Consider the following 15,259-nt stretch of genomic DNA (forward strand, 5'->3'; position numbering starts at 1 on the left):
TTTTGATGGAATATTAATCGCAATTGTTCATTAATTCGTGAAATTATTTTAATGTCTAAGTAATATAAAAATATTGGAACATGCACAATAATAATTACACACGCGAAAGAGAAATAAAAAATACCTAACTTACTTAATATACTAGTTATTTTAAATATTAGAATAATAAATCGCGTAACATTCCGAACATTTGAAATTTATTGCATTGTATATATAACACGTTGAACATTTGAAATATTATCTCTCTGTTTACAATGCTTTTGATTAAACAATGCTCTAACAAGGCATGGTCCGAACAAATATAAGTGCACATATGTAAGACAGAAGGCACATTTTTTTTGTCAAACATTGGCTCGTGCAAAAATTTTAGCTTGTATTCTCTCTATTAGTTCTACGAGAAGTCTTATTTACCTTACAAAAAGTTCTTAAATAGCTTACAATAACAGGGAGCGATAAAGAGATACAGTCGTGTTCGTTTTCCTGCAAATTGTCACTTGGACGGAAATCTCAATCGCAACCAAATATAAACTTTCGAACTGCGACAGTTTTGGTTCAATATACTGGGAAGACAGATAATTATGGGGCAAATTTCAAATCATTCCAACTGGCAGCCACACCCTATGTTCATTGTTCGTATTGATAGTATAACTCGAACTTGGAATAAATTATTATTTATGTTTTTTTTTTTATTATCTCTTAATGTCTTAATTATTTTCGCGGTTAAATATAAATTATAAATAAATAAATGGTAAAACAAATTTCTTTTATGTGCAACGTTGCTGTGAGGACGTTATATATACTTTTCTTAGGCCGTAGCTCAAGAGAAAAGATAAATTAAAATACGAACAATGTTAATATAACAAATAGTCATTTACGACTCGTCAGTCATATCTAAAGAAAGTATCACTAAGGTAGCAAAGGAAATGTACCTCAAGTGGATCCCAAAGTGGAAACAGGAAAGGATTCTCAAGGATGAATGATTTACTGATTTCCGGGGGACGACAGTCGCCTCTTATACGGATTCTGAAGTAATCGAGGTGAACATTCGATTACGCGTAACAGCAATGCATCGATATAATCTTCTAGATCAGAGAGTCTTTTATTCTTCTCAGTGATTTGTCCTTGCAGTTGCAACGCCAATTCTATTATATCCTGTAAATGAAACGTTTTGAGAGAAACACGAAATACACTTGTCTGATGAAAAAAAAAAAAAAAAAACAGCAATCATATTCCAATCCAATAACAAAAAAATAAAATTTTTAATTAATTAAATTGATTCAAAAGACAGATTTTTCTGCATCAAGATATATTTACCTCTCTTGATTTCCCTTCGAACTGATGAAGGATCTCGTGCGGCAGACGACTCTTAGAGTTTGCGACATTCTTAACCGCGTCCTCGCCGCCAATAATGATTCTTTCGGAAGACAAATGATTATCGTTATTAGCGTTGAATTTATTCTCCTTATTCTCCTTCTTCTTGTCCTTTTTTACTTGCTTCTCCTCCTTGGGACTTCGTGAACCGTGTTTGTCGTCTTTTTTATCCTTTATCTTGTCTTCTTTCGCGAGTTTCTCCTTGCTCGCGAAGAGCTTCTCTCTGCTCGCAAAGAGCTTCTCTCTGCTCGCAAAAAGCTTCTCTCTGCTCGCGAACTTCTCGTCCTTGTTCTTTGGATGAAGGATTTCTCTCGGCGCCGGACTGAGCGGTTCCGGAGGATCTTTCAATCTCGATGCGGCCGGTGATGACGAACGAATGGGCGACGCATCGCGTTTGTTATTTTGCGGTTCGTCCACCACAATCTTAGGTTTGGTTTCCCATCTAATACGCATAAAACACGTAACATTGTTTTATTACTTTTTACACATCTTATTCACAAATAAATAATAAATGTATTCTATATTTTTTCAATTATAATCGCGTGTAACAAATTTATTATTGTTAAATATTCATCGAGTCAAACGCAGTCGTTCTTTCCTACTTTTTCTGTTTTTTTTTATTCTGTTTTGATTTTTCTCCCGACAATAAATATGACTTCACCTTTTAGGTACGCCGCTCGCCTGCTTGCCGTAGAGCTTCAAGCCCCACTCGTCGTCCTTCGTCAAATTGTCGACCTTTGACAGATTCGTAGCAGACGCGCTCATGGCAAATCGTGGCGGTTTGCTTGGCGCAGCGTTAATTGGCGCTGGTGGTACGTGCAACTCGCTGGAGACATTGCTCTGAGTACCATTCGGAATTCCATTGTTGCCGCTATTCGTGCCCGACGTGGGTGCGTTCAGCGAAGAGGCCGAGCTTTTATGGGACAGATCGTCAAACTATAACAAATTGAATTATCTTATTTTTAACAGGAAATTATCTCTCATACAAATACACAGATAATTAAATTTATTTAAATATTTCAAAAATTCCTCTCTCATTTTCTGCTTTTTACATATGTTTTTCTTATACATTTTTATAATCGTACTTATACGCCAAAACTAGAAATAACAAAAATAATTAACTCTCACGTAAAAATTAATCTAACAGAAAATAATTATAGATAATTATAAATATAATATTAAACTTATAATATATAATAAAATATAATAATGCTTAAATAAATAAATATAATAACTAAAAAATATAAAATATAATAAAATATAAATAATCGAGATATACATATGTTTACTTTCACTTACCGTAAATTCGTCTTCATCCTCGCTAATGACACCAGGATCAGCCTCACCCGGTTCCTGCCGGGTGATCCTCAAATGGTGTTCCTCTTTCTCATCCAGATTGTTTCCATCGAGACGACTTTTGCTTTTCCCTTTGACCTTATTTCCAATCGACTTGGCCAGTTTCTTGAGGCCTTTGCGTTTCTCGAGGCTACCGATACTGAGTAAACTACCGCCGATTGATTGCGCAGCTATAGACAACTGGCCTAAGGAACTTTTGTGACGCTCCTTCTTACTTAGATCAGTCAAACTTCCAGCCTTCACAATAAAGCCGATCCTCACTTCGAGCTCGCCTCTTTCCTTTGTGTTCTCTTTGCCCGGTTTGCTATTAAGGGAGTACCTAATACAAACGCATTTATTCCCTCATAATTTTCGATATCGAATAAATAATACATATGCACTTTTGTAAAGCATATATTATATAACATCATCGATTACTAACATTTTTATATTTGTTAACATTACATAGATGATATAAAAATTTATAAAGTGATATAAATTGACTTGAAAAAAATGAACCCCGAAGAATAGAAAAAACATAAATTATAAAAAAATAAATTGTAGAAAATCATATAAAATACGAAGAACTCTACAAAAAAGTGCTCGAATATTCAAGTATGTTAAACTTTATTGCCATACATGTAAATAACAGAAAGAGAAATGCAGGCGATTAATGAGATAGCGATAACGGGCCGCGATTTCTTTTTCCGGAGCGATTTTTTTTTCTATAGGTCGGATAGATTTGCATAAAACGCAATTTGTAATTAACTATGCTATCTGCTGACGTACCATCTGTTTCTAGGCCTTTCGTATACGTCGAAGTTCGACAGCGGTATGCTGACGGTGCCGAGGAACTCGTCGACACCCAGGAAATTGCGATGCAGGGCGGTGAGGACGATCTCCGCGGTGTTGCCCTGCTCCGGTATGAGTAGCTCGCATTCCTCGTGCCATTCCACGTCCTTGGTAGCCTTCTCCTTCACCGATGTCTGGTACTTTTCCTTACCGAGGGCGATCGTTACGAAGCAGTCGTTGGTCTCTGAATATAAAATACAAGTCACAATTCGGCGTATGATTTCGCGCGTAGGCGATCAAAAGGTCGGGAGATTAACGAGACATGTGTAACGGGAATTAAAGATCTGACCCGAAAAAAGTACAAAGAACATTGTCCGTTTTTGATGCCAGAAACTTCACTATTGCGAAAGAGTTTACCGATAGCATTCATTCAATAAAAAAAATCAATCTGAATTTTAACTTTCCCTCTCGATTAGAAGGCTGTTTTAACGTTTGCATATTATTTACGAATAAATTATATATACAAGTATAGATATTTAGTTTGACATTTTCATTTGTGGATGAGGAAATGTAATTTCTACATTGGATAACGTACGATAATACTTTTAGTTCGTACATTTCCACAAATGCGAACTCGTCATTAATTGCATTGTACATTCTTTCATTAACAGTACTTGGCTTATTTTACGTTGCAGGTAATACACGTAGTAATGTCATGACTGCATTGAGGACGCATGTCGGAAAGTCATCAACTCGTCGCAAACATAATTATACTCATTGTTAGGTCATGAAGATAATAAACAGATATATACGTTCACATCGCATAGATCATAGATAAAGTCACCAAGTTTGCGTTAAAACATATATACGCGCACTCTTTTTTTACTATTTAAAGTTTTTATGTTTTAAAATATATTTTCTTGAAATTGACAAACGAGAATATTACAATATCGATAAATTTCAAAAGGCTTTATAATTCCATTGTATGTTGTAAATTTTTTATTTTTTTTATTTTCTTCCTATAACGTGTCTTTCAATTCGTTAATAAATAATACATCTTTATTTTTTTATCAAAGCATATTTCTCACCAAATTCAACGTTTATTACTTAATTAGCAGCAGAAATCATCGTTGACTCGAAATTGTGAGACAGATCGTATTACGTATTTCGATTTTGCTGAGATAAAGGAATTCTATATTCGTTGGACAAAATTCAAGGCTGACATAACGCGTTCGTTTACAGTTTACATAATGACCAGTTTCTGCATTGTTTTGCAAACGCTGTGTTAACAAAACCGGATGATTCATGATTTAAAATAGCCGTAAAATACGGTATATCGGCGTGAACATGCGTAATAGTAACACGTACATATGTAGGCAAGTAAGAAACGTGACGCGTATATGAGTGACAGCTGGTCTATTGAGAAATTTTTAAATTATCAAATCTTATACAGGGAGAGAGAACAGCTAGATTATCAAGAAATCTCAAGATTATTTTATACAGGATGCTTCATAAAACGTCGAAGTAACATCAAGAGAGACTGAAAAGATCTCTTTTATAACTCAATTGATATTCAAATATTTTAAATATTATATTTAATGCGACTCTTTTGTTACTCCTTTTAAAAATAGAAATGGGAAAAATTTTAGTGCAATCGGGTTAAAAAAATACTCACTGTGCTTTCCTTTAGTTAGTAAGTCCTTGGCTCTCTGAACTGTAAACAAATGAAAAGGAATAAAGTCAACACAAACATTTGTAAGACGATATTTTGTTTACGCATTATTACGATTCGTATTATCTAATATGTTTACATTCCGAAGTACATTTTTACGAAATAAATTGTCGACTGAACAGATTATTTTATCGCAATCAATCCTTCAATTTACAAAGCTTTATTAATATTAATAATATACGCTCACAGCTTGTAATAAACTAAATAAGCGGGTATACACAAGAAAATGCATATTCAAATATTCACCTTTGCGTGCGCTATAATTTAATTAAATATTAATGGCGTAAAAGGCAGCTATAAAGTCGTCGTGAAAATAGAGATTTCTTTTTAACGTGCACCTTTTCTTTAATCGACTTTCCTCGATCCGCGTGTTTATAAGAAGATCTCACGTCATAGCTTTCGCGCATAATCGCTCTCGCTTATATCAGAGTAAAAGCTACATATACATATGTATATATTACACTGATTTCGTGATTCCAAAAAATCAATCTTCATTATTTTCTGTTGTTTAATCTTTTTAGCATTACATTATTATAAATATTAAATGTAGAATAAAAAGAGAAAAGAGGGAGACAGGAAGAAGAGAAAGTATCAATTATATTAGATATATATACAATAAAATAATTCATATTTATGTATGTGTTCACAAAGTTTGTATTTTATATTTTCATTGTCATTAAAAAGTTAATAATAAATAATAACGTTAAAAATAATCAAATGGAAGATTTGTAAATTATTTGAAAGTAAACTGAATTTTGCATGCAAGATATATGTATATACAAACGGTGCATTCTGACTTTAAACTTTAATATTAGTAATTAAGAGAGAAATTTCACATAGATCATTTAATAATCCATATTAAGCTAGTCTATTATCGCCAAATAAAATCGCATCTATTAATTAATTTAGTTAACTAATTATATTTAATTTTTAGCTGTAGTCCGGAATTTATTGCATTATTTAGTAGAAATTTATATTCAAAACAGGGGGAGAGGCAGAAGGATGACATTAAGCTAGTTTCCAATAATGAAAAAAATATATATGTATATACATATAATGTTCGAATAAAAATCAATTGCACTAGAATTTGCTACTTGTTGCTCTAACAATAAGATAACGTAAAAATATTTTGAAAAAAATTATACTGTTTATTGAATATCTCTATACACTATAAGTGTCATCGTGTCGCATCATCCATAAAATAAAAGTAATTAAAAAAATTGGTTTCTCGCACATTTTTGATATCAAAATAATCTGTAGACAATGAACTAGCAAATTATATAAGGAAACCGAATTTATTGCTCATTTTGAAGTATTAAAAATCGCATCCTCTTAATAGATTCAAAAGGCACATTCTCATCATTTCCAGACTCGGAGAATCGAATTTGCCTGCAGTTGTTGGAAAATATTCCTAAAACGATCGCGGAATATACGGTTTTTTTACGTTAAATAAGGAGGAAGCAAAGATAGAGAGCAGAGTCTCTCCCAATTATAATCCGTTAGTTCTAACGTGAAGCGTTACCGAATAACTGTAGGAGGCATTTTCTCGTTCTCACACGTGCAACGGCGATGAACCGTAATGAATGTGTGAGATACGACGAGGTATACATACATATTCCCCGATTTCTCGCGCATCGAGGAGAGCCAGCGGAACCGATTTTCTCGTCGCGCATTCTCCTCTGTGGTCTCGGAGTCGAGTCGATGGATTCGAAGAGTATACCTTACCGCGATGCAAAGCCGCAACCAAATACCGTTTACTCGGATGGGAATATGATTTCTCAACGCTTTGTGCATCCCAATAACGTAGCCATAATCATAACAACCCGATGGCGTTCAATCCATCTACCTTAACTTTTTTTTTAAAAAAGATTTCCAAACCCTTTAGATCTATTCTGAATTTTTTTCAAATAATTAATTTTATGCTACATATTTTATATCGCTAATACTTCTCCTTTTACAAAAATGTTCTGAATCTAAAATTATTTCAAATTAAATGCAAATAATAATGCAAAACGGAATTAAGGATGTAAGATTCGAAGATCTTTCTTATTTAAATATCGTGAGTCTTGAAGATCTACTTGAGAGGCAGAAAGGGGAACATCACGAAACCGCTAAACATGCTTTCACGCGTCGCCTATTTTGCATCGAGGTACGAAAAAGATTGATAACTTGTCACTTGATGATTCTTCAAGCATTGCGAAAAGAGAATTCATAAATATTATATACGTATAGTTTGTTGAGCATAAATATTATCTATCTCATGTCTTTCGATAAAGAAAAAAAAATACAGAAAATTTTCTTCGAGCAAATTGGATTCTCACGTCGGCTTCAATCAAACTATCGAATACACAGAGATGTCAGACATCTGGCTTCGCATCAGGTACACGTGATACACACTTCAACAACGATTCGACCGCGATACTTTCGATTTGACGAACCCGTTAACGCCCCGAAGGTAAAAGTCTCACGCAAGTTAATTAAGAGGACAAGTTGTCTAACGCGAGCACGCGCTTTCGCGAATTAAGCCGGTAACAAGACTTTTTATCTTGCAATCAGTTTCGTGATGAATCTAATTAAAGACTCTTTAAACAGCGCATTGAAAGTTAAAAAAAATATAATGAGTCGTTCGGAGATTTGAATAAGCCTGAAAGAAAAGCGAAAAGAACAGAAAGAAAAAACGTCAAATAAATTTCTTCAAAGATAGAATTTCGATAAAAATAATAAAAATATTTTTACTGAGCGACATTAGATGTATGTAATCGACAAGTATGAATAGCAGATGCACCAATTAGATGTATCGTAGCCGACAAGAGTGCATTTAATTATAATATAGATTGGAATATATTAATAATATACACACTCTTTTAAATAAAATAATGAAATATTCACAGGTGAAATCGATATATTTCCGTGAGCTATATCCATCTATATCCATAGTAAAGCAATGTATCCACATAATTGCATCGCATTTAATTACTTGTCGGAGTTAATTGAAATCATTACTAGAAACCGGTGCAATCTATACAAAAAAAAAAAGACAAACGTGCGTCGATTTTCTTACAAATCTCAAAAAATAAAGAAAGTGTGATTGAGAGATAAAAATCGAAACTAAAGAGGCAAATAAAAATAGGATATAAAATCATTCAATTAATCTGTGTAGCTTTGTAAAATTATTTCATGTATTATGAATAATGTAAAAATGTATTAAAATTTATGAAATAATTAAAAATAATACATATTTAATTAATTTTATCTAATTATTTTTACCAAATTATTTTATAATATATAATATTTATAATATATAGTAATTTAATTTATATATAGTTTAATTATTAGTTATAATTCAATTTAATTTAATACTTGATCAATATTAAATAATAAAATATATATATCATATTAATTTATTAAAAATACATTGAGAAATATATTTTTTCTACATGACGTTTCTTTGCAATTATAGAAAATTATAACAATGCAAAAATCTAAGATTTAGAAATTATAAGAAAATTATACGATCTGAAATTTAGAAATTACTATGTCGCGTGACAAATGAAATCGAGGTTTTCATCTACGCACAATGTGAAAAGGGAAAATTACTCTCGAATGATGCAGTCTTAGGCTGATATCTTACATTCATATGTAAAATATTTGTCGAGAGATGTCTCGATTGGCTATCTTGATAAAAACTCAAGAAATTTTTTTACTCGACAGCCAATTGCTACGTCCGATAACTCGTACGACAAATATAATATCCTTAGCCAGTTTCTCGACTTAAATACACGTTGCACTGCGGTGACACGATGACATACCTCAGAGCAGTGTCATTTATTTAAGTGCCACACTGTTCTGTTCTGTTTATGTCTTTTTCAGATAACGAGAGAGAGGACAATAAAAGTCAATATCTCGATATGACACTCTCTCATGACACATCCTAACATTGACATAAAAATCTTAAAATCATTCGTTAATATCAATATATTGATAAGATTATAATTTTATAAGGAATTATAATTTTATAAGATTATAATTTTATAAAAAACACAAAATTAAAACTTTCTAATAATTTATTATTCGTATCTATATATATCATAAAGATTTTAAAGGTATTTCTTGAAAAGTTTTCATAACTTTATGCAGCTCATGAAATAAAATTATCTCGTATTCTCTCACATGACATCAACAGACACGCGAAACCTTGAGATCCATCTAATATGTCAATGATAAGATTATAATCTTAAAAAGACTGAAATGTTCTCCCTAATGATCTCTAATTTTTATCTCTTTTATAAAGAGAGGAGATATAGAGCATGTTTTTTTTTAATAAAGAGAATCGCATAATTTTATCTGTTTAGTTTCTATAGAATTCAATTTTCAACGCCGCGATATGATGACAAACATTCTTGATGAACGTCCATTATCTGCGATGGATGCGTGACGAATACGAAATAGCATTCCCCGGGGCTCGAACAATACCGGATACATTCCTGCGCAGCGCGACGAGGCACGAGGCTGCGAGAGAGGGTTTCGCTCGCTCGCCTAGTTTCCCGAGCGAGGACACGTAACCTCACGCATATATACTCGCGCAATAATCGTGTTTACGGTACCGCGATGCATCCGCGAGCGTTCGACCATATCTGTCGAAAAAAAAGGGGGCGTCGTTTCACGCCACTCGCGTGATATAGCTCGCCTACCTGTCACTTGAACATGCGTCGGACTCCACATCTCGAAGCTGGCCCGGGATCACGAGATCCGCGTATCCGTTCGTTAGGGTTCACTCGATAGAGAATTATTGCGTAGCACTGTGCCGTTGTACGGTTTATGCGACGATAATAACGACGCGCGACGCGTCACAAACTAACGTTCACGCATCACAAAAGACACACGCACTACCAACCGCCTCGCTCGCTCGCGGCCGCCCGACTCCGCGCTGCAAACCGAAAATCACGTCACCAACGTCGGCAGCGCGTGGCGCGCGCATGCGCGACGATCATGGACGTGACGTAGACTTGCGCATCGAGTGCTGCGCCGAAATTAGAAGGAGAAAGAGAGCTTCAGGAGTTTAGTCTTCTCTCTTTCGGAGTAGAGAGAGAGAGAGAATCGTAAACATGTGCAAAGAATTTGTAGGCGTAGAGGTGAGCTAACATTATACTCCCCTCTCCTTCTAGTTTTATGAAGGACATCTGTATTCCCACTCAAGTTAAAAAAAAATAAAGACTGCTGAAATATTATATGCTCTCTTTTTAATCTTTGATACGCGAACGATTGAGAGAAAGAGAGACGTTTATATATTTACAATCTATATTAAGCAAGGCGACAATTATGGTCCGTTATTCGTATCTTCGAACACCGATATGGATGATTTGCATGCCAGGTGCGGATTATTATATAGACAATCTGAGAGGGACTTATATAATATTTTGAAAATATTTTCATAAAATACTTGTCGTATAATTAATTTTTTAAAAATCTCTATAATTCTTTAAAAGACTTTAATTTTTATAGTAATTTGCTACATTTTACGCAGGCCATGCTCTGGCAATGTAATGAGTAATGACAGTATAAATTAAAAATGTATCACACCCACTCACACACACAAGACAATGACTGCAAAGGTAGTGAAACGTACACACATATATGAGTTTTAATTTCATAGCTTTGGCCTTCGTATTTGAAAGAGATTTCCCGTTTGATTCTCGTATATTTAATTAATCATATCCTGAATGAAATGTTAATTAATCATTTGCAGTCTGAGATCTCCACACGGATAAGAACGGTACTATACAATGAGTGAGAAAAACTTTATGTATATCTAAAATTTTTGTTGTCATAATATAAAGTGATTAACCTTGTTGAAAAGCACAATAACAAGAATATTAAAACACAAAATACACAGTTAATCGATTTTTAATTAAAAAACTTTGTCTTAATATTTAAAGTCTAAATAATAAATATTCAAAATCATTTTTAATTCAATTATAATTTTATAGTTTATAGATTTCTGTTAAAGACAAATATTTTTATTCATTGCATAATTAGGCTCTCTGAATCACTTTTCTCTGAATAATATAGAAAGAGGGAGGGAAGGGAATGTATTTGGATGACGTTTTCGAATGCAGTTTAAATTAATATATTTATTACCAACTAGAAACTTTGGGTCTTGTCAGGCGAGGTGATCTTTGCCGGGCTCGACTTCTCATTCTTGACCGTAAGGTTAGTTTCGCCGTCAGGAATCAGGAAGCAGGAAGCAGGAGGCAGGAGGCAACATCGCCGTGCGAACGCAGAGTATCAAATGATCATCCGGCTGCTAGGCGCGTTCATTTTATACCAGACGGGGGAAGCGACGCCCCACCAATCACGTTTCGCGGCTGCCAGAGAGCCAATCAGCGCACGCGCAGAGTCGCAGAGTCTTGCGGTCGATTAATTATTTTAGATCGATATAAAATATCTTAAAAAGTTATTTTTTATTGAAAAGTTATATATAAAAATGGTAGCACACACGAGAATGATATATAATTTCGATATAACTCGCGAGACTAATATCTGAGAGAGAAGATATCGTATGTATATATGCGAGTCTGGTGAGTCTTAAACACGAATAACACGCAGCCACCCATTGTGATTCGTTATCGTTAAGATATGAGTGCACGAATAAAGTTTGCTATTGAATGTACAAAGACGATGCTAGCAAAGATCGATCATTATAACTTAGTTGTCGATATACGCATATAAAAAATAAGCTTTCGATCTTAAATAGATCATTATTTAAATGATAACATTAAATTTAATATTTAATTTAATTTTTTAAAATTGTGATAAATAATTTCCTGAAATATTTTTGAATTTAATTACATTATATCGAATTAATTTTGAGATTTTCAATGGTAACATATGTGATTAATTATTTCTTTGCGATCTATTATAACGTCTATGAAAATGCAGTTATAGATTATAGTAATCTGCGACTCTCTTAACTGCGAAATGTCATTTAGGCATTTGTGCCTGTTGCGTTTGCCGAGAGAAACTATCCGAAGAAATGATTAAGGTTACTTAAGCTGCGCTAAGCGGTTTTATTACAATCGTACAATTGCCCGCAAGGATTGCCGAAGAACGGAAGTGGCGAGGTGATAGCCGCCGTATAATTGCCGTGCATCATTGTGCTTGTCATTTCGTAATCATTTAATAAGGATTTCAACATTATAATTTTGATTCTCGATTCTCCGAATTCCGCGCAAAACGAGACGCGCGAGTCTAATGAAAGCTTATTAGATATTTTAATTGAAAAGTTCTTGCAGAAAATTCTATTTTTTTTTTATTTGCATCTTCTGTTAAAGATTTAAATATTTTTATTCATTGCATAATTAGGCTCTCTGAATCACTTTTCTCTAAGTAATATAAAAAGAGGGAAGGAAGAAGGAAGGGAATGTATCTGGATGACGTTTTCGAATGCAGCTTTAATTAATATATTTATTACTTTAATAGAAATTTCGGATCTGGTCAGGCGAGGTGATCTTTGCCGGGCTCGACTTTTCATTCTTGACTGTAAGGTTAGTTTCGCCGTCAGGAAGCAGGAGGCAGGAGGCAACATCGCCGTTCGAACGCAGAATATCAAATGATCGTCGGGCTGCTAGGCGCGTTCATTTTATACCAGTCGAGGGGAGCGACGCCCCACCAATCACGTTTCGCGGCTGCCAGAGAGCCAATCAGCGCACGCGCAGGGTCTTGCGGTCGATGGTGGGGATGAGGATCAGTCTCGCAGTCGCAGTCTCGCATTCACGCGCGAGACGCGCAGCGTGGTGGACGTGTGGGACGCGCGAAATCTAATGGAAAGGATAGAGAGAAGAAAGAAGAAAGACGTTGGAACAGGCGAATTGTTTCGCCGAACTCGGTTCATTCTTGACTATAAAGTCATAGAAAGAAAAAAACGTTGGAACAGGCGAATTGTTTCGCCGAACTCGGTTCATTCTTGACTATAAAGTCATAGAAAGAAAAAAACGTTGGAACAGGCGAATTGTTTCGCCAAACTCGGTTCATTCTTGGTTGTGAAGTCAAGAAAGAAAGACGTTGGAACGGGCGAGGTGCTTCGCCGAGCTCGGTTCATTTTTGGCTATAAAGTCAGAGAGAAAAAAACGTTGGAACAGGCGAGCTGCTTTGCCGAACTCGGTTCATTCTTGGCTGTAAAGTCAGATTTCGCCCTGGCGATACCGCTGCACAAAGTCACGCAGGTCAGTTTAATATTCGATTGACATCAACACGTCAATTTTTGTCAGTAAATAGCTATTTTGAATTAAGAATTATTTATTAAAGTAAAAATAATGAAAACTTTATTATATATAACTAAATATATTTGGCTTCAATTCAATTACATGGCATATCATAATGAAAAGTCTGATAAATCTATATAAATATGGATTCATTTTTTAAATATAAATTAACGTGTGCAATACAAATTTAATCTTATCTTTTTTTTTTTTCGTCAACTATAAAATATGTATGTCAAAATGATATGATAGTCTGAAGATAGGTTTATACAGTTACGTATCATTAACTTTGCCGTCTAATTACTGAGCTCGCTCGCTCTAAAGTTCTTTTTCGTGCAATGGCATGCCTACTTTTATTAGCGCGATCGCGCCGTTTTATCGTGGGTTTGTGCGTTTTATAATCGGCAATCGGAATGTCGCCTTTTATCGCGATGCGTGCATTCATGTTTCTTCAAATCGTCATTGTTATGCCAACGCGGTTGCATCACGCTCTCATCCGCGATTCGCTCAAATCAACATCGATCGCCTTCTGGTATTTCGCGGAAAAAAAGAAATTAGCATATTCATCGAAGACGCGCAGAAATTAATCGCAGAAGTCGCATTAATGAAACCGCGATTGCTTATTAGAAACGATACTGTTGTACGTCTTTTACATTTAATCTTGATGGTTTGATATACGCGGAAGGAAAATCATAATTAATTTTCTTTTATCGCGTTAATTTAATGCCAACATTACTCTTAATAACACTGAAAGAGAGCTCCGTCCTCTCCGCGATTTTGCCGAAACTTTCTTAACACACTTAACGTTTTTTAATTTCGAAAATATTGTGATATGCAAAGCAAAAACATAAATTTATTTATAATAGAATCAAAGCTAGATTGAATTGAGATAGCAAAGGTAACCGGTGATTATAACTGTTAGCTAACGGTGTACGGGAAACAGTTTGACGATATATTAACACGACGGTGACAGAGTGACGTAACGTTTCATATAATATGTTAATAGATCTTTACACTACACTAATAAGAGTTATTTAATTAATTTTTTTATTCAAGTAACATTTATTTTCTATTATATGAATATAAAAATATAAAACATTTAAAGTTATACACGATTTAATACAAAGTTGCAAAAAATAAGGTTCGGGATTTATTGAGCATTTTATTTAAATTTAAAGAAAGTGTGTTATTTTATTTCAATAATTATTTAAGTTTTTCTATTCTGAAAATTAAAAAAATAAGCATCTTGATGTGCTTTCTATCGATTCATCGTTCAATATATTCGATTTATCAATATAATCGATCTGGAAGCAAAGCTTCGCGCATCTGCCACCAGGCGTCGCCATTATGATAGTTTGCGGCCTACTTCACTTTCATTCGTTACTGTGTCTTCCGGTTCGGTCAGTCCGTTCTCGCGTGAGTGTTTTTCGAGTGCATTCTTTCGGCATCGCGTGTTCGGGAACGCGTTGAATAGATCTAGTCTCCGTCTCGTTTCAATCGCGATTATAGTGCATCACGCGCGTGTATAAAGTGATGTTTGTGTAACCTGCAGATGCAAATCGAGAAAGCATATCAACCGACGAAGAAAGTATACTCGTTTTTAATTTAAATTTTACATTGAGGAAGTCAGAAGAGAAGAAACAACGAAAGAAACTCGTTCCTTGCATAAATAGCAAGGTAAGAAAAGGAGAAATGTCGATAAGGCCGAATTCGGTGAAAAAATTTGCGACGCTCATCTAGTCGAGCCTCGCCATATTTCGATCACGTCAGT

At 34.5% G+C, this 15,259-nt stretch overlaps 1 protein-coding gene across 1 annotated transcript; it reads right to left on the reverse strand.

Moving 5' to 3' along the window:
• Positions 1-180: 180 nt before the first annotated feature.
• Rip11 (Rab11 interacting protein) lies at positions 181-10,162 on the reverse strand. Its single transcript, XM_083045942.1, has 7 exons — positions 9,922-10,162; positions 5,174-5,212; positions 3,496-3,742; positions 2,671-3,046; positions 2,033-2,307; positions 1,315-1,813; positions 181-1,152 (listed from the first exon to the last, which is right to left on the reverse strand). Exons 1-7 carry the CDS (start codon positions 9,950-9,952, stop codon positions 982-984), a joined length of 1,638 nt encoding a protein of 545 aa, XP_082902068.1. The 5' UTR covers positions 9,953-10,162; the 3' UTR covers positions 181-981.
• Between the last annotated feature and the right edge of the window lie 5,097 nt (positions 10,163-15,259).

This window comes from Prenolepis imparis, unplaced genomic scaffold (genome assembly GCF_030444845.1).
Source record: "Prenolepis imparis isolate NDT839.2.m4 unplaced genomic scaffold, iyPreImpa1.0 SCAF_9, whole genome shotgun sequence".
Classification (NCBI taxonomy): domain Eukaryota; kingdom Metazoa; phylum Arthropoda; class Insecta; order Hymenoptera; family Formicidae; genus Prenolepis; species Prenolepis imparis.

What these genes read in the sequence shown, in the direction of transcription:
- Rip11 (XM_083045942.1), bottom strand. Translation starts at nt 9,952, where the DNA reads ATGTGGAGTCCGACGCATGTTCAAGTGACAG. An exon ending in AGGATGAAGACGAATTTACG is followed by an intron (nt 2,308 to 2,670) that starts GTAAGTGAAAGT and finishes AATTTGTTATAG; the next exon opens with TTTGACGATCTGTCCCATAA. An exon ending in GCGAGCGGCGTACCTAAAAG is followed by an intron (nt 1,814 to 2,032) that starts GTGAAGTCATAT and finishes TATGCGTATTAG; the next exon opens with ATGGGAAACCAAACCTAAGA.